This window comes from Scyliorhinus canicula, chromosome 11 (assembly GCF_902713615.1).
Source record: "Scyliorhinus canicula chromosome 11, sScyCan1.1, whole genome shotgun sequence".
Lineage (NCBI taxonomy): Eukaryota > Metazoa > Chordata > Chondrichthyes > Carcharhiniformes > Scyliorhinidae > Scyliorhinus > Scyliorhinus canicula.
In genome coordinates, this window is record NC_052156.1 from 163,592,206 (window position 1) to 163,620,030 (window position 27,825).

General features: G+C 42.2%; 1 protein-coding gene across 4 annotated transcripts in view; it reads right to left on the reverse strand.

Moving 5' to 3' along the window:
- upf2 (UPF2 regulator of nonsense mediated mRNA decay) overlaps positions 1-27,825 on the reverse strand; it is a 136,719-nt gene that overhangs the window by 26,941 nt on the left and 81,953 nt on the right. For all 4 annotated transcript variants that reach the window (XM_038811917.1, XM_038811915.1, XM_038811916.1 and 1 more), the window contains 4 exons: positions 23,994-24,157; positions 20,019-20,117; positions 12,296-12,394; positions 9,965-10,135 (listed from right to left, as the gene is read on the reverse strand). In XM_038811917.1, coding sequence (XP_038667845.1) covers positions 9,965-10,135; positions 12,296-12,394; positions 20,019-20,117; positions 23,994-24,157 — 533 coding nt within the window. The remainder of the gene's footprint in view (positions 1-9,964; positions 10,136-12,295; positions 12,395-20,018; positions 20,118-23,993; positions 24,158-27,825) is intronic.

Genomic DNA, 27,825 nt, shown 5'->3' on the forward strand with positions numbered 1-27,825 from the left:
GGCCACGGTGAAGAGAAAGGGGAAACTGAATGATAACTCAAAAGGGAGTGCTTTATATACTCATCAGTAGTTACCCTGAATGGCGTAAACAAAGAGTTTGTCTGTCCCCCCCCCTTATGGTATTAAGACACTGGGACAAACTTTTAAAAAAATTATTCAGGCAGTCACAAACAACAGAGGGTTGAGGAAACCTGGCGGCCAACATTTTCCTCTCTATTGGTTTCTGGACCATTTTTCATCTGAAAATTGTACGCTATTTAAATATATTCTTGGCCAGTTACTTAGTTGTATGATTTCTGCTTTTAGCAGCGCTCCCAGCTACTTAATGCAAACCCTGACACTTGCAACATATGACGTGGTATAGACAAGTAGCGATACTTGATGTGAGACATTTCAACCATTCATCATTATTGGAATAATACTCTATTCTTTCAGCCTTTAACCTGTTCTTTTGGTATGCTGTTTGCTTATTTCATAGCAAACATTGCTGACATTTCCTTAATAGCCACAATGACTATGCAGGAACTGCTTGTGAAACTTATTACCCTGAAGAAACAATGTATGTTATTATAGTTCCTTTACCATATCACAAAGGTGCTTCACAGTTGGTCAGCAAACTAGAGGTTAGAAGGAGTTCAAGAAGCTACTAAATTGAGTTTTAACCAGGCTTTTGAAGATGAAATATATAGCAAGACGATGCAGTCTAGAGCTAGGATGCCAAGGGGCTGGTTTAGCTCACTCGGCTAAATCGCTGGCTTTTAAAGCAGACCAAGCAGGCCAGCAGCACGGTTCGATTCCCGTACCAGCCTCCCCGGATAGGCGCCGGAATGTGGCGACTAGGGGCTTTTCACAGTAACTTCATTGAAGCCTACTCGTGACAATAAGCAATTTTCATTTCATTTTTCAATTGTTACGCAGTTTTCCGATTTTTTTTGGTTCATTTTAAAATTTGTTTTTGGGATGTGGGTGGCTATGATGGCATTTATTCCTCATCCCCAGAAGGTGACGGTGAGCTGCCTTCGTGAATCACTGCAGTCCATGTGGTGTAGGTATATCCATTGGATTGTTAGGATGGCGTTCCAAGTTCTGACCCAGTGACAGTGAAGGAATGGTGATATATTTTCCAGTCAGGATGGGAGAGGAATTTGCGAGTAATGCTGTTTTCATCCATCTTCCGCCCATGTACTTTGTAAGTCATGGGAACAGGAACTTCCATTTAACACAGAGATGTTGGCACTCAAAGTATACAAGCCAACTTCAATTCCAATATGCCAGGTGTTGTTTTATACTCAAGTTTCCACTGTAAAACTAGAGGTGCAGTCCTAAACCAGATTATCCTGCAGCATACTGGAAAGAGAAGGACCTTCTTGGCGCATTCTCCTTGATTGACAAAACACCCTTCTTTTTGTCGAGTTAAGACATAATTTAACACACAGTCAATGTTGTTCAATGCTTTGGAACCTGTCAAACCAGAAGAATCAATATTTTAACAGGAATTTACTTATTACTGCCAGGAAGAACCCACCCTTTTGGAAAAGAGTGAAAACTCCTTCAGAACAAAGCACAGCTTCATCACTCCAATGCCACAAACCCAAAGCGCATATTTTTGTTATAATTCAACCTGCTTCAAAACACCACTTTGGTTTCAGATGAACAGTCTGCTAGCTGTTTTTAAAACTTTTAAATATAAGAGCAAAAGCCCTTAAGCATCATCTCTCACCAATTTAGATTTTTCTTGACCAATGCTATTCTTAGCTCTAAACAGCAACATGCAAAATGTTGCAGCCCACAGAGTGATTTGACAAATAATAATAATAATCACTTGTCACAAGTAGGCTTCAATGAAGTTACTGTGAAAAGCCCACAGTCGCCACATTCCGCCGCCTGTCCGGGGAGGCCGGTACGGGAATTGAACCCGCGCTGCTGGAATTGTTCTGCATTACAAGCCAGATATTTAGCCCACTGTGCTAAATCAGCCCTAAATTATACCAATCATGAAGAGACACCAAAAAGCACTCCTCATAAATCAGGTCTGCTATAATAATCAGACTTTTCTTTCATCGTATGTACTTGTGGGCCAATTTTTACCCTGCTGTAAGCACCACACCTCCCATGTACTTCACCTCATTATGTGACTAGCCAGCTTGTAAAGCTGCTGGTCACAATGTGAATTATCAAACAGTTGTTTCAGATAGCTGAGATTAGAGAATTTGAATTACACAACAATTTGTTTCCAAATGACAAATTCAAAATTAAATTTGTATAATCTCCATGGAGCGCTAGAAATCTTAGTCGAATATTCAACTATTATATCAGTCACCAAGGTAATAGAGTCAGAATGAATGAAGAAACTTACATTGCGAAGAAAGATATTATTTAAAATATTTTTGAGGTTTATTGTGTCCTCCTGTGAAGCTTCTATGTGTGCAAACATGAGCATACGCATGCGTCACTAATTTAATTAAACTGAAGATAGTTTGTCAGCCGGGTTGAGGACATCAAAGAAAGAAACCTGACTTTGAATGCAGGCACTCGAAGTAAACATGGCCAAGTTAAATCTTGTATAAGATAGAAGTCATGGGTAGGAACTTGCATTAGGAGACAAATAAGGTCTGTCGACTTCAGTTGTTAAATTTCAAAGGAGAGGTAAAAAGAGTTACAACTTGGAAAAGGTCATAAATAAATAAAGCACAGTCATTAAGGTTTGTTTTAACTAAACGTGGGGCAGTAGGGCAAACACAAGAATTTTTTATATTCTGGGAAAGGTGAGCTTCAAAGAAGGATAAGGACAATGGATTAAAGATGAAAGCAAGAAAAAGAAAGCTTAAGGAGAGATGCGAGTGCTGTTTGGGTGTGGGGAGTGGCCACATAAGACCTCCTGCCGTCCTGCTCTGTGCTGGGAAAAGAGTTGTGAAGAGGCAAAGTGAGGCAGTTTTCCAGCACATCCAGAAAAGTGTTTTACGGAAAGCAGGGCTGTGTTTTAAAGTTTCTTGAATTACAACAGCAGAGTGGGAGACAGTGGGAAGCCACGTGACAAACCTATTACTGGATTTTATCAATTAAATATCTATTAGGGATTGTTGCCAAAAGGGCATTTGTGAGTCTAACCGGGTAGGAAATCTTTTGGGAGGAATGTTCTGCAAGACTAATTTTAACAATGTAAATATAATCTTAAATTTTCTTTCATTAATAAATATTTTAATGTAGTATTTAAAAACCCAAAAAGTGTTACCAGAATTTGTGGCTTCTGACTTCAATACACTTATATTTTCGTGGTCAGAATGAAAAAGGAAAAGAGTTGTGATAAGCTAAGTTTCCCTTTGGGTAACACAACAACATTTATATGGTCAAAGTAGTAGATTACAGTCAGAGGAAGTCACAATCTGGTAAGACCACATCTCTAGTACTGTGCCAATTCTGGTCACAAAGGGGCACTGAAGCATTGGTGACAGTGCAGGGAACAGTAATGAAGTTGATCTCTAATTTTATGGGCCTCAGTTATGTGGAAAGAATGGAGAAAATCGGGATTTCGTCATTTCTCTTTTGGAAAGGAAACTCACATTTGCTTAGCACTGCTAAGAGGAGGCATCTGAGTGATGATTTAATGGTGACATATAACATTGCAAATAGTATGGAAGAGGCAAATCTGAAAACTACAAATCTGTGACAGTGGAATGAACAGCAGATTACGGGATTAAACAGGGCTGATGTCAATGTATGGAATTAGCTCCCAGAAAGATTAGTGCAAGTAAAAACCCTGGAATCATTTAAGGGTGAACCAGATACTGTCATTAAGGGGCTTTTATAATCCTTCTGGAGCCATGATCCAAAGATGTGCAAGTTAGGTGGATTGGCCATGCTAAATTGCCCCTTAGTGTCCAAAAGGTAGGTTGGGTTACCGGGTTAAGGGGATAGGGTGGAGGTGTGGTCTTAAGTAGGGTGCTCCTTCCAAGGGCCAGTGCAGACTCGATAGGCCGAATGGCCTCCTTCTGCACTTAAAATTCTATGATCTATGATTTATGATTCTGTGAGCTCAGATGGGTCGAATAATTTACATTAGCATAATCAACTTGTGATTTCCAGAAATGCTTTTGGACTATTAAATTCAATATAATTAGATAATCTGTATATGTCATTCAGATAATCCAGTCTTCAGTTGCAACTGGGTAAGATTATGGGGCGGCATTATATAAGGTACAGGAAGTAATTAGGAAACATATTAGAATGTTATTGTTTATTGTGAGGGGAATGGTTTACAAAGTAGGACGGTTATGCTTCAGTCGTACAGGGCACTGGTGAGACCACATACTGTGTACAGTATTCATTTCCTTATTTAAGGAAATATGTAAATGTGTTATAAGTAGCTCAGTGAGAATGAGAGAGAGAGAATCGCTTATTGTCACAAGTAAGCTTCAAATGAAGTTACTGTGAAAATCCCCTAGTCGCCACATTCCAGCGCCTGTTCGGGGAGGCCGGTACGGGAATTGAACCATGCTGCTGGCCTGCCTTGGTCTGCTTTAAAAGCCAGCGATTTAGCCCTGTGCTAAACCAGCCCCTCCAGTGAAGGTTTGCTAGACTAATACCAGAAATGTTGTCTTCCGAGGAAAGGTTGGATTGGCTCGGTTTGTATCCACTGGAGTTTGGAACAGCAAGAGATGACTTGATTGAAACCCTTATGGTCCCGGGGGGTATTGAGAGTGGATGTGGAGAAGATGTTTCCTCTTGTGGGAGAACCTAGAACTAGGGGCACTGTTTATAAATAAGGGTGGCTCACTTAGAGATTAGGAGAATTGTAATGGAAACGTTGAATATTTTAATGCAGAATTACATAGATTCTTGATTAAAAAGGGGGTGAAAGGTTACTGTGGGTGGACAGGAATGTGGGGTTGAGGTTACAATCAGATCAGGCATGATCTTACTGAATAGCAAAGCAGGCTCAAGGGGCCAAGAGGCCCACTCCTGATTCGTATGTTTTATGTTCACATAACAAATATCCCACACGAGATCTGTTAATTTGTTTTCCTGGACTAATTTAGATGTACAAAATAGAAGCAATCAGTGGGAAGGACACAACAGCAAAATAAGCATAATATCACTTAACACAAGCAATGCTCAGAGGAACTAAATCCAAGTGGGAGCTATTTGGATGCTGTCGGACAAAAATCATATTTTTTACAATTCGGAAAGATTTTACTAGCAGCACTGTCAAACAATGGCTCAATCAATACTTAATCCATCAGCGGACTTGCTGGGTGATTGCGACCCATTTTCTTGGGCAGTGTGGATTGTTGCTCCTTTTGGAGTTTGGTGTTCTTGCACTGTCCTGCTGGATTCAGGGCAAGGGGCTTAGCAGCATGTCTCTTTATTCAGTATTCTTTCATGGTAAATTGAGACTTGATATAAAATAAAGTAAGTGTGCATTTCTGTCGCACATTTCATGACCTCAGGATATTCTGAAACACTTCACGACTAATGAGGAGCATTTGGGGTGTGGCCATTGTTGTACTGAGCGAGGCGGGGCAGTCGGTTTGCATGCAGCTTGGTCCCACAAACAGCAATGAATACACGCATACGAATTAGGAGCAGGACACTTGGTCCAGAGTCTGCTCCACCATTTGATAAGATCATGGCTGATCTTATTAAATCATATAACATTTCACCCCTTTGCTTGTCAGGAATCCATCTACCTGTGTCATAAAGGTATTCAAAGACTCCGCTTCCACCGCCTTTTGAGGAATAGAATTCCAAAGACCCACAACTCTCAATAGAAAATAATTCCCATCACTTAAATGGGTGTCCCCTAATTCTAGATTCTCCAACAACAGAAAACATCCTCTTCACATCCACAATGTCATGATCTTATTATATGTTTCAAACTAATCACCTCTTACTCTTCTAAACTCCAGTTGACACAAGCCTATCCTGGCTAACCTTTCCTCATAAAATAACTTGCTCATTCCAGTAATTAGTCCAGTAAACCTTCTCTGAACTGCTTCCAGTGTACTTGCATCCTTCTTTAAATAAGGAGACTAATATTGTTCAAGGTCTCACAAGTGCCTGATGTACCTGAAGCATAACCTCCCGAACTTTTTGTGCAATTCAATGATGACATTTCATCAGCTTTCCAATTACTTGCTGTGCCAGCATACCAACTTTTTGTGATTCATGCACAAGGACACCCAGATCCCTCTGCACCTCAGAGATCTGCAATCTCTCACCATTTAGATAACATGCTTCTTTATTATTTTTCTTGCCAAAATGGAACAATTTTACATTTTCCCACATTATATTCTATTTGTCGGATTTTCTTCCACCCACTTTATCTATATCCCTTCGCAGACTCCATGTCCACATCACATTTTCCTACCTACCACTGTTGCATCAGTTAATTTAACAACCGGACCACCTTCAGTCCCCCAAGTCATTTATACAACTTGTAAAAAGTTGTGGCCTCAGCACTGATCCCTGTGACAAACCACTTATTACACCTTGCCAACCAGTAAAAGACCCTTTCTGCCTGCTCTCTGTTTCTTGTTAGTTAGTCAGTCTTTTATCCATGCCAATATACTCCTCCTATTTTTTTTCCAATAATGGCCAAATGTTTTTTGAGGGATGAATGTTGACCTCCTTTTCCAGGTTTTATGATCCTCGTCACTGAAACCCAAACTGGCACTTAAGATAGAACATGAAGCAGAGCCACACCTTTGTCGGAAAAGAAGTAGAAATACTAAACTGGCAGATCCTGGCATCATACTGTAAGCTTGAAGACTGAGTGTGACCTTAAAAAGCCTCAACAATCAATGGCTTTCCATCAGAGTGGACTGAATGGCTGGTGTAAATTCCCATCTTCCTTTCGTGACTATTATGCATCACTGTTGTGAATCATTAATTTTTGCCCCAGTTTAAGTCAGTGCCATACAACCTGTACAAAGCGAATGCCTCAGCAACCATTCTCTTTCCCACTGTTCCCATTAGCTCACAGTACAAGGGGTAGAGGGCACATTTTTAGGCTTTTGAGAACGAGAGGCAAGGGGAATGTGAGGAAGACCTTTTAAAAAAAAAATTTTTTTTTATAAAGAGTACCAATTCATTTTTTTCTAATTAAGGGACAATTTAGCGTGGCCAATCCACCTACCCTGCATTGGGCTGTGGTGGCGAAACCCACACAAACACGAGGAAGACCTTTTTAACCCAGTGAGTGGCAATGATCTGAAATTCGCCGCCTTCGAGGGTGGTGGGCAACATTTTAGAACAATTTTGCTTGCGTTTTCAGATAGGATAAACAAGTTACATAGGGGCATGCAAGAGAAAAGCTTTTATGCTTCATGTGAAATCACCAAACCTGCTACTTAATTTCAAACAGGGCCTAATTAAGTACAGCACTACAATTCTGGATTATAACTGAAAAGTGTTTCTGGATTTAAACAAGAGTCACAAAAATCACTCTGATGTGCAGGGAGCAGGATTCAACAAAAAGCGATGCGATGAATAACCGGTTAATCTCTTTACTGCCAGTCAAGTTGAGAGGAGAATGTTGTCAAAATAGTATTGTGAAATCTGAAACATGCAGCTGAAAAGAAAAGGGCCAGGATTTTTAGGATGGCGAAGTTTCCCTTCCTGCAATCTGATGAGTTGGCAATGAACACATCCCCACTGATGCTGCCTGCCCTGCTGCCATTTAGCGCTCCACAAGCGCCTGATAAAAGGACTGGCTGATGGAGGTATCCATCACCACTTCCCATCAGAGGAACATTCAGGCTTACCCCCCTGCCCCCAGAACTCCTCCAACCAGTCTGAAAATTGAGCTGGGCGGGCCTATAAGTGGTCACTAATTGGCCACTTAAACACCTCAAGTGATGCAAGGGCCAACCTCTACATCAACCACCCAAGCATGGAATTACGGAGGGGTTGGAGCAGACGGGAATCCAATGGGACAGCTATCCGAGTAATTTAACAGGCACCCCAACTATAAACCCCGCCGCGGGGGAACACAAAGTTCTGCCCAAGGTTTAAATATGCAATTAGAAGAATGTCACCTCCAATAGTGCAACACTCCTTCACTATTGCACTGGATTGTAAACCTAGATTAAGTGTGCAATTTAATGGAGTAGAACGACAATTTCCTAACTCAGAGGCAATAGTCATACCGAGTGGTACTGGTGACACGTGAAGCTTGGCTCTTCATTTGTGAACTAGTTGTTTTTTCTCCTTCATGTTAATATTAATTATTTTGGTGCTATGCTCACCTCCTCCCCGCCCACAGTATTATTTGTCAGCTCTTAGCGTCTATTTTGTCACAGCTTTTCCATAAATTTTATATAAAGCTTCATACAATTCGCGAAAGAATAAGCAACAACGCCTCAACACTATTGCTACAAACAGTTGATCATAAAAATAAAGTAACATTCTCAATTAAGTTAACACACCCTTTAAAACAGGCTAGATTTAACAGCCATGTCATCCAATCACTCCATTAAATGTGAAATCAATTTTCACAGGTCCAAGTGCTGCTTTTATTCTTGCAACCCTACTATCTCTGCCAATTAGTCAACTAATGCTCCTCCAACTAGATGAAAGGCAACATATTCTAACCTTTCCCTTCCATTGTATCCATCTTCAATCATGCATGTTGAGGCTGTAAAATTCTGACAAACCTCTTTGATGACTCAATGATCTTTTCAGTGAGGAGGCGAGAAACTCTGCTCGATTCTTGGTTAGGTTCACAATCTCAGAAAGCCATTTGGTTCATCTTAAAGCATTGGTCCACAGATCTGACATAATCTAGCCTAGTATATAGCTGCCCCAGAAATCAAAAATGGAATAATTATTCCATTTCACAGTGGGATATCCATCACCCTGGTGCAAGGAAAGAAAGCACATCTTTAAAAAAATTATTTATTTTTAAAAAAAATTCCAATAGTGTGGCCAATCCACCTACCCTGCACATCTTTGGGTTGTGGGGGTGAGACCCATGCCGACTCGGCGAGAACGTGCAAACTCCACATTTCATTCATTTCAGACAGTGATCCGGGGTCAGGATTGAACCCGAGTCCTTGGCGCCGTGAGAAGAAAGTTCATCCTAATTCGCTCAATGATCTCCATTCAAAAATATATACTCTTTGGTCACCTTCTATAATTGAACGACTTTGGTTCAAACAGCTGTGTTAACAACTTCCGAGGTAAATAAAAAGGTACAGCACTCAATTGCAACCCATTAGCCTTGAAACATGCAATTACCTATCAATTCTATGCTACAACAAAAAATGTGTATTTTTTGTAACACCTTCATGCAAAACAAAATCCCAAAATGGGCAGCAAGACAATGAAGGCGATATTTGTAGGGACTGAAGGATTGCTAAATTTGAGGGTGTTAAAGGAGAAGAAGGAGCTTGCAAGGCAGAGATTTAGGGAGGAAATTTCACAGTTTATGTCCCTGACAGCTGAAGCCATGGCATTAGAAGTGGGATAAAGAATAGTAGAAATGTACTGAAGAGCAGTCAGAGGAGCAGACAGGTCAGGGAAAAGGGGCGGTTAGGGCTGCAGGCCAATACAGCAAAACCATGATGGGACGCAAATACAAGAATTAAAATTTTAAATTTGAGGCGTGGAGAGACCCGGGGCCAATGTAGGTCTGCAAAGACAGGAACACATTTCAGGTTAGAGGGTGTAGAATGGGAGGGTCACCAGGACTGCCATTAGAATAGTCGAATGTGGAAGTGTCAACGGCATGGATGAGAGTTTCAGCAAACAGACTGAGGTAGGGTCAAGACCTGGATACAGTTATGGAGGTGGAAGTCGGCAATCTTGACTATGAAGGAGTCAGAAACTCAACTTGGGGTGAAATGGAACACCGAGTCTGTGAACAGTCTGGTTCAGTCTTAATCTGCAATGTAACACATTACCACTGTGGTATCCACCCAGGATGCTGCAGTAAAATTATTCTTAACTTGTGGTTGTAAAGTACCTGTTGTTTGTTCCCCCTTCTGGTAAGCATCACGAACTGCATGGTTTCTGAATTTTCCGAGTCACCTTCTCCTCCTCCTTGGGGTGGAGGTCCTTTCTTCAGCTGGCTTTTTAGCTGCAGTGGAATAGCCACATCTAACTGGTGCACTTTGACAGACTCGCCGGTTCGCTGCTACACAAGGAAAGCATAATTTTGGTGCTATTACTTCTTAAAGTTACTTTTTAATTTTTTAAACTTTGTTTACAGTACTGCAAGTAAAAACATCAGCATAAACTTCATCCTCAATAATAATGGCAATGCTACACATTCACATTTACTTAACACCCTTAGCAAATATTCAAATCGCATTCAAAGCAGAAGAGTTAAGAGTTTATGCTAAACAACCAACAATGATGAGGTTTGAATGGAAGGAAGATAGAACATAGAACATTACAGCGCAGTACAGGCCCTTCGGCCCTTGATGTTGCGCCGTCCTGTGAAACCCCTCCCTTTACACTATTCCCTTATCGTCCATATGCCTATCCAATGACCATTTGAATGCGTTAAGCGTTGGCGAGTCCACTACTATAGACCTCAACGCAGAAAGCAATCTGGACCAATTAAGCAAGGGGATTAATAATAATAATTTTTATTGTCACAAATACATTAACACTGCAATGAAGTTACTGTCAAAAGTCCCTAGTCGCCACATTCCGGCACCTGATCGGGTACATAGACATAGAATTTACAGTGCAGAAGGTACACAGAGGAAGAATTCAGAATATCCAAATTACCTAATAGTATGTCTTTCGGGAGTGGTGGGAGGAAACCGGAGCACCCGGAGGAAACACACGGGGAGAATGTGCCGACTCCACACAGACAGTGACCCAAGCCGGAATCAAACCCGGGACCCTGGAGTTGTGAAGCAACAGTGCTACCCACTGTGCTACCATAAGAATTGGCAGTTAAAATTAAATACTGCTCCAAACACAAATTATTTTTCAAAAATTAATTTATGGGATGTGGGCATCGCTGGCTAAGCCAGCATTTATTGCCCAAACCTAGTTACCTTTCAGAAGGAGGTGGTGCGTTGCGTTCTTGAATCACTGCAGCCCGGAGTGTAGGTACACCCGCAGTGCTGTTAGGGAGGGAGTTCAAGATGGAAGTTCACCACTACCACCTTCTCAAGGGCAATTAGGGATGGGCAATAAATGCTGGTCTAGCCAGCGAAGCCCATCTCCCTTGATTGAATTGTTTAAAAAAAAACATGTACCATGAATGAGTCAGTGGAGTCTGGAGCACTGCAGATTGACTCTGCCTTGGAGACTGTTACTGTCTCCCGCTGTCTGGAGTATCATCGGGCAGCCATCAACCACGTGACAATTGCTTCCCCTTCTCCCCAATTCATGGCCGATAGTTATCACTAGCTGCGATATTCTTGTCTTTTGCCACTTTGCACGGATGTCAAATTTCTTCTTGTATTTACCCTGTTGGGATCTATCGGATTTCTTCAGTAGCTATAGCCTGGACCGAAAATCTGAAGTGGAGATGCCGGTGTTGGACTGGGGTGAGCACAGTAAGAAGTCTGACAACACCAGGTTAAAGTCCAACAGGTTTGTTTTCAATCACTAGCTTTCAGAGCCCTACCTCCTTCATTTACCTGAGAAAGGAGCATTGCTCCAAAAGCTAGTGATTCGAAACAAACCTGTTGGACTTTGACCTGGTGTTGTCAGACTTCTTACTGTGAAAATTTGAAGGCATTTCAATATCTCAGCAATGGAGGAGTGGACCAAGAAAAAAAAAAGAGAATTGTGCTACTTTGGTGCTGCTGCTGGGTCTAATATCTTCAGGGCATCTGCTCCAAGAGGACAAAGGCCCGAGTGGAGATATGAAATGGATATATGATCCTTCTACTCACCTATCACACATTCAATACACTACTTCAAGAGTGATAGGGACAGAAACTGACACTGGTCTTTTCTCTTGACCATAGAATTAAGAATGGCATGCGGACTGGTGTGTGGGTCAGGGTCCAGAGAATAGACAAATGGTAAAAATGCATTTGTTACAAATTCAAATTTTTTTGCGGGGAAATATACATGTCAATTGGAATCTGAAAGAGACACCAATTTTAAGTGAGACTCTTTAGAATAATGAATGGACTGCATAAAATATTCAAAACTTTCTGACGCAAATGGACTGATTAATTTTCAGCATTTTCGGTTGTTAGCTGAAAACAGGAATTTAAAAAAAGTTTGTGAACATTTTCAGTGTAAAGTTTCAGTGACAAGCATAAAGTTGCTATAATTTGATTGTTTACGTTACAGATTGTAATTTATAAGCATGAAGTACCTGCAGGTTCTCGAGCATCATTTTATCCAAAGCTTGAATGAATTCTTCATCTTCTGCACAGGGAAGATGCTTTAAGCCTCCACCCTTGATCATCACCTCCTGCACAACATAAAATAAGCAGCACTGATTTGAGTATTTTAATTAATTCTGACATCCAATAACAAATGTCAAAAAATCCTATTCCAAATATGTTAAAACATTCTGGAAACCTAATGTAGAATTTGCTGAAAATAAATACATTTCAAATGCAGTTTAAAAAGTATTCGCTAAAACTGGTTTCCTGAAAGGATTTAACCTGAACTGCAACTTGCCAAAACCTGAGAAGGTGTGGCAGCGCAAATGAATATCTAAATACTTCTTAAACGTTACGTATGGTTGCAAAATTTGCTGATAACATAAAGATAGGTAGGAAAGTAAGTTGTGAAGAGGACGGAGTCTATAGAGGGATTTATATAGGCTAAATGAGGAAAAAACATTGGCAGATGAGGATAATGTATTCTTCTGTATAAGATGTTCTGCTACCTCAGAATCACAGGATTGTTACAGTGCAAAAGGAGGCCATTCGGCCCATTGTGTCTGTACCAGCTCTTCAAATGAGCATTATAAATTAGCATTCCGCTGTAACCCTGCATATTGTTTCTATTCAATTAATCACAATGAATCACAAACAAATAGTGTGCATTTGCAGCAAGTGTACAGGAGGGCAAATGGAATGTGGGCATTTATTGCAAAATGAACGGAGTAAAAAATAGGCAAATTATGCTAGTTAGTTGTACAGCGCATGGGCAAGACCACATCTGGAGTACTGTGTACAATTTTGGTCTCTTTACTTAGGAAAGTATATAATTGGTTGAGAAGCAATTCAAAATTTCAGTGGACTGATTCCTGGGATGCAGGAGTTACCTTATGAGGAAAGGTTGAGCAGGTTGGACCTAAATCCACTGGAAGTGAGGAGAATGGGAAGTGATCTGACTCAAATATATACATGCGGTCCTGAGGGGATTTGAGGAGTGGCTGCAGGGAGGGTGCTTCCTCTTGTGGGGGAGCCTAGAACCACAGGGCACCATTTACAAATATGGGGTCTCCCATTTAAGACCGAGATGATGAGATTTTATTCTCTCAGTCTGCGGAATCCCTTTCCTCAGAGAGCCACGGCGGAGGGTGGGTCATTGAATATGTGCAAGGCTGAGTTAGATAATCAATTGACAAGGGCAGCAATGGCTGTAAGGGGCAGATAGGAAAGTGGAGTTGAGGCCAGAATTAGATCAGTCACGACTGGAGTGGTGGGTATGTGGAATGCACTGTCAGCAGAGGTGGTGGAATCGTCATTAGGGACATTTAAGTGACTCTTGGACAGGCACATGGACAGCAGTAAATTGAAGGGGTGTAGGTTAGGTTGATCTTAGGTTAGGATAAATGGTCGGCACAACATCGTGGGCCGAAGGGCCTGTACTGTGCTGTACTGTTCTATGTATCAAATTATAGAGCAGTCTCGAGACCGAATGGCCTACTTTTGGTCCTAATTCTAGAGTTCTTCTCTCGTCATAAACAACACAAATTATAACTAATGTGCTAATAATATAAAAAATTGTATCAGCTGACTGAGAATTCTGAAATTTACATAAATGCTGCATCACAATCTTTTTATTCTTATACACGATAAGAGTTCAAACAGCTAGCACAAGCAAGAAATGCTGGATTGCCTCCTCTGTGCCTCATCCTTCTATGATGTGCTATCATAAAACCCAAAACCCTCAGGTACTTTCACAGTAAATTCATTGCAGCAGAGGGCAGCAGAGCAGAGCTTCTGATTGGCTGTTCCGGGGACATTTGCATACGTGCAGTGCGGTCAGCGTAAGTTGAAGGTGCACCTGCATCAGTGACCCGAGGAGTTCGACGGAAGTCAAGCATCCAGCAGAGGGCAGCAGAGCAGAGCTTCTGATTGGCTGTTCCGGGGACATTTGCATACGTGCAGTGCGGTCAGCGTAAGTTGAAGGTGGTTTGTGAAGGGGCTGTTCTCGAGTGACAGCTTTACCCGAAACACTACTTACGTAGTGTCTCCCACCCATCCCCCTCCTCTAACCAAAAAAAAAGTTCTGTCCGTTGGCCTAGTTTCAGCCGTTCAGAGGAGGAGGAGCAATCTCTGGGTGAGTATAAAAACTCACTTTAACCCGGGGATCGAAGTCCAGTTTCGGGAGCCGTTCAGAGGAGGAGGAGCAGTCTCTGGGTGAGTATAAAAACTCACTTTAACCCGGGGATCGAAGTCCAGTTTCGGGAGCCGTTCAGAGGAGGAGGAGCAGTCTCTGGATGAGTATAAAAACTCACTTTAACCCGGGGATCGAGGCCTAGTTTCGGGAGCCGTTCAGAGGAGGAGGAGCAATCTCTGGGTGAGTATAAAACTCACTTTAACCCGGGGATCGAGGCCTAGTTTCGGGAGCCATTCAGAGGAGGAGGAGCAGTCTCTGGGTGAGTATACAGACCTAACGGTAACTTCCTGTTTTCCACTTTTTTTTTTTCAAAAGTGACGTCAGAGGGAAGCTGTGATCTGATTGGTTGATAACCAATCTGCCCCAAATTTAAAACTCGTAAATTTAAATTAAACAAATTAATTAATTAGAGATGGCTGGTCAGGTGATGTGCTTAAGCTGCTTGATGTGGGAGCTGGCAGATCCCATTGCGAGCTGCAGCGACCACATCTGCAGTAAGTGTTGGCTGCTCGAAGAACTCCGGCTCAGAGTTGATGAGCTGGAGTCTGAGCTTCACACACTGAGGCACATCCGGGAGGGGGAGGCTTACCTGGACACTTTGTTTCAGGAGGCAGTCACACCTGTCAGAGTAAATAGTTTAAATCCTGCCAGTGGCCAGGGACAGCAGGGTGTGACTGCAAGTCAGGCAGGTAAAGGGAACCAGCAGTCAGGAACTCAGGAGCCTCAGCCCTTGACCCTGTCCAACAGGTACGAGGCACTTGCTCCCTGTGTGGATGGCGAACAGGGCTGCAGGAAGGATGAGTCAGCTGACCAAGGCACCATGGTTCAGCAGGCCATTCAAGGGGAGGAAGTAAATAGGCAAGTTGTAGTTGTAGGGGATTCTATTATCAGAGGGATAGATAGTATCCTTTGTGAGCAGGATCGAGGGTCCCGCATGGTATGTTGCCTGCCCGGTGCTAGGGTGCGGGACATCTCTGACCGGCTTGAAAGGATATTGGAGAGGGAGGGGGAGGATCCAGTTGTTATGGTCCATGTCGGTACCAACAACTTAGGCAAGTCTAGGAAAGAGGACCTGTTTAGAGATTATAAAGAGTTAGGATTCAAATTAAAAAACAGGTCCTCAAGGGTCATAATCTCCGGATTACTGCCCGAGCCACGTGCAAATTGGCATAGGGAGGCAAGAATAAGGGAAGTTAACACGTGGCTGAAAGAGTGGTGTGGGAAAGAGGGGTTCCTTTTCATGGGACACTGGCATCAGTTTTGGGACAGGGGGGACCTATACCGTTGGGATGGTCTCCACCTGAACCGAGCTGGGACCAGTGTTCTGGCGAAAAGAGTAAATAGGGTGGTCAATAGGACTTTAAACTAGAGATTGGGGGGGAAGGGAAAGTCAGGGAACCAAGAGGTGAAGGAATCAGTGGGAAGCGTAGCTGTTTAGGATTACAAAAAATCACGAAAAGACAGAGCTCAGGAGAGGTTACGATAGTCCCCATCTCACAAAATATGACACAGTGTATGGAAAGGCTCAGTAAACCAAGGTCCACCACACTAAGAAAACAAAAAGGGACAGTCAATAGGGAATTAAAGGTGCTATATTTAAATGCCCGCAGTGTACGGAACAAGGTAGATGAGCTTGTGGCCCAGATTGTGACTGGCAGGTATGATGTGGTAGGCATCACAGAGACGTGGTTGCAGGGGGTTCAGGACTGGCAGTTAAACATCCAGGGATTTACAACCTATCAAAAAGACAGAGAGGTGGGTAGAGGGGGCGGGGTTGCCTTGTTAATTAGAAATGAAATTAAATCAATAGCACTAAACGACATAGGGTCAGACAATGTGGAGTCTGTGTGGGTAGAGTTGAGGAACCACAAAGGCAAAAAAACCATAATGGGAGTTATGTACAGGCCTCCTGACAGTGGTCAGGACCAGGGGCACAAAATGCACCACGAAATAGAAAGGGCATGTCAGAAAGGCAAGGTCACAGTGATCATGGGGGACTTCAATATGCAGGTGGACTGGGTAAATAATGTTGCCAGTGGACCCAAAGAAAGGGAATTCATTGAATGTTTACAGGATGGCTTTTTGGAACAGCTTGTGATGGAGCCCACGAGGGAACAGGCTATTCTGGACTTAGTGTTATGTAATGAGCCAGAATTGATAAAAGACCTTAAAGTAAGGGAACACTTAGGAAGCAGTGATCATAATATGGTAGAATTCAGTCTGCAATTTGAAAGAAGGAAGGTAGAATCAGATGTAAAGGTTTTACAGTTAAATAAAGGTAATTACAGGCGCATGAGGGAGGAACTGACGAAAATCGACTGGAAGCAGAGCCTAGTGGGAAAGACAGTAGAACAGCAATGGCAGGAGTTTCTGGGAGTAATTGAGGACACAGTGCAGAGGTTCATCCCAAAGAAAAGAAAGGTTATCAGAGGGAGGATTAGGCAGCCATGGCTGACAAAGGAAGTCAGGGAATGCATCAAGGCAAAAGAGAGAGCCTATAATGTGGCAAAGAGTAGTGGGAAGTCAGAAGATTGGGAAGGCTACAAAAACAAACAGAGGATAACAAAGAGAGAAATAAGGAAGGAGAGGATCAAATATGAAGGTAGGCTAGCCAGTAACATTAGGAATGATAGTAAAAGTTTCTTTAAATACATTAAAAACAAACGGGAGGCAAAAGTAGACATTGGGCCGCTCCAAAATGACGCTGGTAATCTAGTGATGGGAGACAAGGAAATAGCTGAGGAACTTAATAAGTACTTTGCGTCAGTCTTCACAGTAGAAGACATGAGTAATATCCCAACAATTCAGGAAAGTCAGGGGGCAGAGTTGAATATGGTTGCCATCACAAAGGAGAAGGTGCTAGAGAAACTAAAAGGTCTGAAAATTGATAAATCTCCGGGCCCAGATGGGCTACATCCTAGAGTTCTAAAGGAGATAGCTGAAGAAATAGTGGAGGCGTTAGTTATGATCTTTCAAAAGTCACTGGAATCAGGGAAAGTCCCAGAGGATTGGAAAATCGCTGTTGTAACCCCCCTGTTCAAGAAGGGAACAAGAAAAAAGATGGAAAATTATAGGCCAATTAGCCTAACCTCGGTTGTTGGCAAAATTCTAGAATCCATCGTTAAGGATGAGATTTCTAAATTCTTGGAAGTGCAGGGTCGGATTAGGACAAGTCAGCATGGATTTAGTAAGGGGAGGTCGTGCCTGACAAACCTGTTAGAGTTCTTTGAAGAGATAACAAATAGGTTAGACCAAGGAGAGCCAATGGATGTTATCTATCTTGACATCCAAAAGGCCTTTGACAAGGTGCCTCCCGGGAGACTGCTGAGTAAAATAAGGGCCCATGGTATTCGAGGCAAGGTACTAACATGGATTGACGATTGGCTGTCAGACAGAAGGCAGAGAGTTGGGATAAAAGGTTCTTTTTCGGAATGGCAACCGGTGACAAGTGGTGTCCCGCAGGGTTCAGTGTTGGGGCCTCAGCTGTTCTCTTTATATATTAACGATCTAGATGACGGGACTGGGGGCATTCTGGCCAAGTTTGCCGATGATACAAAGATAGGTGGAGGGGCAGGTAGTATTGAGGAGCTGGGGAGGCTGCAGAAAGATTTAGACAGTTTAGGAGAATGGTCCAAGAAGTGGCTGATGAAATTCAACGTGGGCAAGTGCGAGGTCTTGCACTTTGGAAAAAAGAATAGAGGCATGGACTATTTTCTAAACGGTGACAAAATTCATAATGCTAAAGTGCAAAGGGACTTGGGAGTCCTAGTCCAGGATTCTCTAAAGGTAAACTTGCAGGTTGAGTCCGTAATTAAGAAAGCAAATGTAATGTTGTCATTTATCTCAAGAGGCTTGGAATATAAAAGCAGGGATGTACTTCTGAGGCTTTATAAAGCACTAGTTAGGCCCCATTTAGAATACTGTGAGCAATTTTGGGCCCCATACCTCAGGAAGGACATACTGGCACTGGAGCGGGTCCAGCGGAGATTCACACGGATGATCCCAGGAATGGTAGGCCTAACATACGATGAACGTCTGAGGATCGTGGGATTATATTCATTGGAGTTTAGGAGGTTGAGGGGAGATCTAATAGAAACGTACAAGATAATGAATGGCTTGGATAGGATGGACGTAGGGAAGTTGTTTCCATTAGCTGGGGAGACTAGGACGCGGGGGCACAGCCTTAGAATAAAAGGGAGTCACTTTAGAACAGAGATGAGGAGAAATTTCTTCAGCCAGAGAGTGGTAGGTCTGTGGAATTCATTGCCACAGAGGGCGGTGGAGGCCGGGACATTGAGTGTCTTTAAGACAGAAATTGATAAATTCTTGATTTCTCGAGGAATTAAGGGCTATGGGGAGAGAGCGGGTAAATGGAGTTGAAATCAACCATGATTGAATGGTGGAGTGGACTCGATGGGCCGAATGGCCTTACTTCCACTCCTATGTCTTATGGTCTTAATGTAGGCTTGTGACAATAATAAAGATTATTATTTTTAAGATTAGCTGCCTTTACTTCAAGATTCTAGCAATTATGTATTCATAATTCATATGGGGCTGGTTTAGCTCACTCGGCTAAATCGCTGGCTTTTAAAGCAGACCAAGCAGGCCAGCAGCACGGTTCGATTCCCGTACCAGCCTCCCCGGACAGGCGCCGGAATGTGGCGACTAGGGGCTTTTCACAGTAACTTCATTGAAGCCTACTCGTGACAATAAGCGATTTTCATTTTTCATTTCAAATTCCTAAGTCGCTCAGCTTGTCCACACCCGATAGTATCCTTCCATTCTTTGCTTTTCCTCTAAAAATGTATCAAACTATCTTTCTCCACCTTAAATTGCCCTTCCCTGTTCATTCTGCTAATCTATGAACGTCCTCATAGTTTTTTTTACTTTGCCTTATTGTTCACCAAACTTTTTAAAAGAATAGAAAATTTCATTTTTGTTGCACTTTTCACAACCATCAGGCACCTCGAAGCGCTTTGCAGCCAACGGAGTATGTTTTGAAGTGTAGTCACTGCCGAAATGGTGTAGTCATTTGCATATAGCAAGCTCCAATAACCTTTAATCTGTTTTGTCATGAGGGATAAATACTGTCCAAGACACTGGAAATTATTCCCTTGTTCATCTTTGAAAATAGTGACGTGCGATCTTTTACATCCACCAGTGCAGGCAGAGGGGCTTTGGGTTTAACATCTCATCTGAACATTGGCACCTCTGGCTGTACAGCAGCCCCTCAGTGCTGCACCAGACTGTCAGCCTTGATTATTGGGCTCAAGCATTCGAGTGAAACTTGAACCCAGAATCTTGAGTCAAAGGAGAGAGTGCTTCCAATTGAGCCATGGCTAATGATCTTTCTTTTTCTTTATTCATTCAAAGGACGTGGTGCTGCATGTCCTCTGTGTACCCAAAGCAGCCAAAGATAAATCAGCTGCTTTTAGTGGAAGTGGTCAAAATTAAAGCGTCTCAGGAAAGAGCAAATATTTCAGACAGTTTTAGCTGGGTTCACTAATTACACTTACATTATTATCCTCATCAGTTTCATTTTCCTTATTAGAGTCAGTCAGGTAATCTGTGTTTTCCTCCTCCTCGTCATCTTCTTCTTCGTTCTCAGAAGCATCCTAAAATTAAAAAAACATACATTCTTCAAAAAACGGTCAACAGGTAGTCTCAAAGAGCTGTTAACTAGAATGCGAGAAGTTAAAGGGTTTAAAAATAGATAAAACATTTCAGCTAGTTTAACCTAACATCACAGCCTTCGGGACTTAGCATCAAGTTCAACAAGTTTAGACTGAACTTTTCTCTCCATCTTGACTCCCCCCCTTTTGTTTTTTATTACTCGGTTCACCTGGCTTGGTCCACCAGAACCCCAACCCCCTCCCACATGGCCAATGTCCCTACGTGTTCAGTTTTGCTACAACTGACGTCTATTCTATGGGGCAGCACGGAAGCACAGTGGTTAGCACAATTGCTTCACAGCTCCAGGGTCCCAGGTTTGATTCCCGGCTTGGGTCACTGTCTGTGCGGAGTCTGCACGTTCTCCCAGTGTCTGCGTGGGTTTCCTCCGGGTGTTCCGGTTTCCTCCCACAGTCCAAAGATGTGCAGGTTAGGTGGATTGGCCATGCTAAATTGCCCTTAGGTGTCCAAAATTGCCCTTAGTGTTGGGTGAGGTTACTGGGTTCTGGGGATAGGGGGAGATGTGGGCCTGGGTAGTGTGCTCTTTCCAAGAGCTGGTGCAGACTCGATGGGCTGAATGGCCTCCTTCTGTACTGTAAATTCTATGAGTCTCTGATTAACACATTCTGCTATCCTACATTTGCCAATATTAACACTCTTCTGTCCCTAATGGGACCTGAACATCCCCTTTGTCTCATGCCCATGATGTCTTTGCCAATCTCGCTTCAGCTCCGACCTATCACTGACTTTCCATTCTGCTCCAATTGTGTAATTCATGACATTTTGATCCCTTTGTATTTCTGTAGAAGGGTCTTATGTTTCTCTCTCCACAGATGTTGACAGACCTGCTGAGTTTATCCAGCATTTTCTGTTTTTATTTATTACAGATACCTACAATGCGGAAGGAGGCGATGCCCCCCATTGAGGCTGCACTGACCCTGTGAACGAGCACCTCACACAGGCCCACTTCCCCGCCCTATCCCTGTAACCCCACCTAACCGTTGGACACATGAGGCAACTTTAGCATGACCAATCCACCTAACCACAACATCTTTGGACTGTGGGAGGAAACCGGAGCACGCGGAGGAAATCCATGCAGACCCGGAGAATGTGCAAACCCCACACAATCACCAGAGGTCGGAATCGAACCTGGGCCTCCGGCGCTGTGAGACTGCAGTGCCATCCCAATAACCTATTATCTTTATTTCATACACAAACATGCTGGAGAAAAAAAACAAAGTTTTCTTCTGCTAAATACTAACTAACTGAAATTTTTGCTGTTTTCAAATAAATAATCATATTAGTTGCGAGGAAAATACAGTAAATTAGGCCTATTTTGTTCGTTTGATGGACCATGCTTGTTCATGATCCTATTCACTTATTCTCCAGAGGCAAAGTGCCAAGAGTCATGTAGTTATTTATGGCACAGGAAGTGGTCTTTGGCTCAAGTCTATGCCAGTTCGCCATCGAGTAATCCAGTCAGTTCCATTTCCCTGCTCGATCCCACAGCCTGCAAGTTTATTTTCTTCAAGTGCCCCTGCAATTCCTGCCCAAAACCCAAACCTGTCATTATTATCTTGGTGCATCTCAATCTCCTTTGCTCCAAGAGACCAACGCCAGCTTCGACAGCCTGGTAACTAAAGTCTCCTCTCTCTGTAACCATTTTGGTAAATCTCCTCTGCACCTTCGCAAGCACTCTCACATCCTTCCTAAAGTGGTGACCAGGACGAGTTGCAATACCTTAGTTTGGCCTTGTGACGTAATGGTATTGTGAGGTTTCCTCTGTACAATTCCCCCCCTGCCAATAAAATATTCATCTAATCTTACTTGACACATTATTTAATCGATTGCCTTCTTTTCATGGGCTTTTTCTCTGGTTGTCGCTCAGAAATCATCACTTTCCATTATGTTTGATCACTGTTAGTGCTTATCCCAGTTCCAAAGCAGATATAACCCAATTCACTTTGAAAAACCAGGATGTTAAATCAACACAGTATTAAATAGCAAAATAAGCATTCTGAGCAACAATACTCCTTTAAAAGTCTTGACAACAGGGATCAGAAACTCAACAAATCTCTGAATGGTGCCAATACTGCATTGCCCACAATGCTGCCGACAACTTACTTAATACAAAACATCTTACCACGTGGGTAAAACATCAGCATGTGCACGGTTCTTATTTATGTTTCACTTTTACATATGATTCTTTTCCTGTACTTACAGGGTAAGGCTAGCCATTCTGCAAGTGGGCTGCACAGCAGCAAATATTGGCACAGGTTACATGAAAGCAGTTTCGAAAAGGCTGATGTTTCAGCAATCTAGTTGGGGCTCAGAACTCATCTGGTTGCGTTAACATTTCAGATTTTAAAAACGGCCAAGCTGACAACGCTGCTGCTCAATAAGATATCTCATTAGCGACCTGGGCTCAAGGGTTAACATGCTCAATTTACATTTCCATAGATTGCACAAATTAGAAGAAAAATAGTGTTCTAACTTTGAGTTAACTATGTAAATAATCCAGCAAAGGGGAACTTAGTATTAAAAATAATTTTCATTTGCTTGAATGGGTGCATCAGCTGTGATTCAGTTGGCAGCACTCATCTCCAAGACAGAAAGTTGTGGGTTCAATCCCACTCCCGGACCCAAGCACAAAAATGAAGGTTGACACTCCAACGCAGTACCGAGGGAGTGCTGCACTGTCAAAGGTGTCATCTTTCAGATGAGACATTAAAGAGGTCGGGTCTGCCCTCTCAGGGGACATAAAAGATCCCAGGGCACCAGTTTGAAGAGTTCAGGAGAGTCCTCCTTCAACCAACATCACAAAGACAAACAATCTGGTCATTATCACATGGCTGCTTGTGGCAGCTTTCTGTCTTTCAAATTATCACAGTAATTCTCAAAATAAATGAATTGACTGTAAAACTGTTAGCGACGTGCGGTGCTTCTGAAAAGTGCTTTATAAATGCATGTTTTCAGAGCGATAGACTGCATCATCTTAGTAACTTCAACATCTAAAGTGCTTCAGTTGTGTTTTGATTACATAAGTGCACTAAATTGTTTTATGGACAAATGTTGTAAATTCTCATACATTAATAAGAGATCAGTGGACAGTTAAGCTATTTTTGATTGAGGAACACCGGCAGGACACTGTCATCTTCAAATTATGCGATGGGAACTCAGTATTAGAGCTCGTACCCCCAGTAATACAGAACAGTATTGGAGTGTCAACACAAGATAACAAAATTCAGAGGACAATTATGGAGTTGGCATCAAATGTGCCAACAAAAACTTTTTGTTTCCAATCATGATAATTTGGTATCACAATGTCATAGGACTGTGTTCTCAACAGTTTCATAGCTCAATGAGCTCATTCCTACAATGAGAAACAGCCCTCAAAGATCATTTGTCAGTATATTCTAAAGAAAGCAATTTGAGATAAGAACAAAAAAGGCTAGAAAAACTCAGCAGGTCAGACTGCAAAAGTTAAAGTTTCAGGTCGATAACTTTTTAATCGGTAAATTGAGACCTTTGAAAGGCCTTGTGAATTTGTTCCATAGGGAATCTTTTACATGACCAGTCACAACTGAAAGAAGCAACTGATGTGACATCTTCAAACCTCTCCACTCTTTTAAGATTAAAAAATAAATCACAATTAGAAGGGTGATTTAATAACTATTTATTATGTAAGCCCAGTGCTTATATATAGGCATTAAAATAACATGATGCTTGACAAAACCAATGTGAGTGGAAATCCACCAATCAGTCATTCCAATCTGCCATTCATTTAAGGCAATGGCTTTGACAATCAATATGAATTGTACCTCTTCTTCATGTTCATTCATTTCACTTTCATTCCCAGACTGTTCTTCCGTTTCTGCTCCGCCCTCTTCCTCCTCATCGTCATCATCGTCATCCTGATTTTCTTCGCCTTCGCCCAGACTGGACAGCTTATCGGACTTGGAATCTTTCCCATCAATGAGAAGGCCTACAAAAATATACCAAATTTAATTTAGAAAAAACCATTTTTGTGGTAGCTTTTCAGTCTTACAAAACCATTTACCAAGGACCTTATCAAATTTCCTAAAATGGGACACACAAGCACAATTACTTTGCCAAAATAGTCCACTGGTAGGAATTTAAGGAACCAACATTAAATTCACTTTTCAGTTTGCCTTTCATTTCCAGATCCCCAGTTCAATGGTGAAAAGTGCAAATAGGTGCTCTGCCAATTCCAGTTCTACAGTGAGTGAATTCCAACAACGTCCTGGACTTCATGCAGCACCTGCATTTACAAAACAACTGTGAATCATTGCACGCACACAGTGTAGGCAAACAAAAACCATGGATGTTGTCTTGCCATGCTACATTGACATTAACACTCAAATGAACACTTATCTGTAAAGATGTGGAACTGGATGCCATATGAAAGGAACAGTATTGCCCACCCGAGGTGAAATTACAGCACCCCTTTAACAGTACATGAAATGATAGCTTTACATTACATATGCGCTGGAATGAAGCTTGAAACCTCAGCCTTCTCACTAAAATCGTACATGTCTTCAAGTTCATTACTGCCACAAGTTCCAATTTTCCAAACGTTACAGCTGCTGATGCTATATCCTAACCCTTTCTGGAGGGGCCACGGGTCCGATCAGCACAAATGAAGCGCACAATTTAAATGATGAACTAAGAAATTAAGACACCAAAACTGAAGAGAGATCAAATGGGTTGTGTGGACAAGAACACAAGATATAGGAGGAGAAAGCCATTTGGCCCATCAGGCCTGCTCCACCATTCAATAAGATCATGGCAGACCTAATTATGGTCTTAACTCCACTTTCCTGCCTGTCCCCCATAAAGCTAGGCTCCCCTGTCAATCAGAAATCTATCCAATTCCAGATATTCAATGATCCAGCCACCACTGTTCTCTGTGCAAGAGAATTTCAAAGACTAATAACCGGCTGAGAGAAATTCCTTCTCATTTGTCCTTAAACAGGGGAGCCCTTGTTCTGAAACTCAGCACCCAAGTTCTACAGAAACATCCTCTCAGACCAGTCAAGCCCGCTCAGAATCTTATAGATTCCTGACAGGGACCAAACAAAGACTTCATGGACAGGATCTTTCTGAAATATCGTATTACAAAAACATATCAGCAAGTATATGGGTAGGGTGTGTCTGTCAACCATAGCTGTTATCTATGTTTGAACTCGTCGCACCCAACATGTTTTAGTTATCACAAGTGTTCGTTCTTCACCATTTAAAAAAAGTATTTCAAGCGTGCTTCAGCTCCTACACTACACTGGGGAAAAGGAGACGTTCAAGGGCATTGTTACACCTTGTAAAATGTCAAATTCAATCAGATAAATAAGAGGCAATTTCGTAAATCCCCTCTATACAAATTGACAGCTAATCTCAAAAACTTTTAATGTCCTGCATCAGAGTTGTTACCTGAAGCTGGTGGAATTAGATAAAGACAGGGGATGAAAAAGACAATGTAATAGTGCTGGCCATCTGGAATAAAGCTTATCCAAATTCAAGGTGAGGTGCAGCAGGTTTTGGGGGGGGGGGGGGGGGGGGGGGGGAGAGAGAGAGAGAGAGAGAGAGAGGAGGAGGAGAGAAAAAGAAGAAGAGGAGATGAGGAAAATCTTTTCTCCCAGAGGGTGGTAATGGTCTGGAATGCACTACCTGGGAGGGTGACAGAGGCAGGTTGCCTCACATCCTTTAAAAGTACCTGGATGAGCACTTAGCGCATCATAACATTGAAGGCTATGGGTCAAGTGCTGGCAAATGGGATACGGTAGGTAGGTCAGGTGTTTTTCATGTGGCGGAGCAGACTCGATGGGCCGAAGAGCCTCTTCTGCACTGAATTTTCTGTGATTCTATAGCACATTCTGAATGAATTAAATCACAAACATCAATTATCTTTCTCTTTTTGAACTGATCTACTGGGCTTTGTCAACATTTTTTGCTTTTATTGCACATCCTTCTGCTAAAACAATCCTTAGACAATGCCAAGTGCCTGTGCTGAAATCACACACAGCTTTGCAATGAGACTTAGGACAGGGATGAGATCTTGAGTCTATCTGGACACACAAACAACATTTTTAAAAACCATCAACCAACTTACGCAAATTCTCTACAACAAATTGTTCATTGTATAATACCTCTTGCGATAAGGGAGATAAAATACAGCGATAACCTTTGTTAAATGGGCTTTGTTTATCATTCCACATAGCCAAGGCTGCAATTCTCTAATTCTCACGTAACAGTATATCCCTTTATAAAAACTGAATGAGAATGAAACACTCCTTACAAGTTTCAAAGTACTTTGAAGCACTGAAGATTTTTTCTATTTCAAATAAAGATATACAGGATAATTTGAAAAGAGATATTTAGAAATCATATTTTTGAATTGGCAAGTTTGCTAATGGAGGCAAATTAGATAGATCTGCAACAACTGATAAAACAGTCATGACATGTGTGACAACTCATTATAATACAACGTTCCAAGGAAAAGTGCAAGACTGAACAATAGTGGGATCAGTCAAAAGGTTGGCGGGGTGTGGACAACGTGAACTTGCCCATGATCCAATTAATTACCATATTTTACCAACTTTCTTTCCAAAACTCCCTTGTGTAGTTCACTGGTAAAATACAATAAGTGGCTGAAAAATAAGGTAATCGGCAGACCGAATCTTGGCTCAGCAGCAGCACTCTGAGTCAGGCCTCAGCGACTGGAATGCAGAAGTTACTCCCTCAGTCGATGGTGTTGTATTTGAGGTCTGGAGATTATATGAATTTCTATTGGCATCGGCTGACAGCACAATAATTTCCATTGACTGGAATTGTGAATTTGGCAGTATTTGGTAATTTCATTGAGATTGCAGATTGGTTGTTGCTGGAAATATAAAAAGAGTCACACTGGCGCAGCAGACAATGCAATTCCAAAATTGAGACTGAGGCACAATATTAGGATAACGTAGAGGAAGTTTTAATCTGCCTTTACTGGTGACATACATTAATGCGGTGTGCTTCATGGAACAGGTTACTTAAATGCTCCCCCCACCAATTACTTTGGAGGGTGGAAGGAACTGATGTGGCTTGTCAATTAAGCTCAATGAGCCAATTAACACCCATTATTCCTGAGCGAACCATAATTTATTGACGGCTCAAGGATTAAATGGAGGCTGCATGGGTCTCCAGTACCCTCATAAGGCTACCTAGAAAAATTGGTCAGTCCCTTTATAATCCTGCGCGGTGGGGTGGTTCAGTGCTGCAAGCAAACACCAATCCTACTGGCGCAGGCAGCACGAGAAGCTACAAGTCCGATTGGCCACCACTGAGGGTCACAATCACGGGGTTAGGCACAATGGTGGTCAATTAAGTGCCTAAAGGGGTACTGATGGGATTCCCCGCTGGTTCTCTGATTGGTGGACAAGACTGCCATGGACCCAACAGACCCAAGCCATTGTAAACAATTGGAGTTAGGTCTGAGGGCTGCTTCACAGCCTCAAAAGACAACTTTCGGAAACCAGAAATCAAGTCCACTTGTGTGCAGAAGAATCAGCCCATTGTGATGGGTTTTTGACTCATGCTTTGTCCCATTGGCTGGTGAAATCACCTTACACTACAGAAAAGGGCCCTTTTTATATC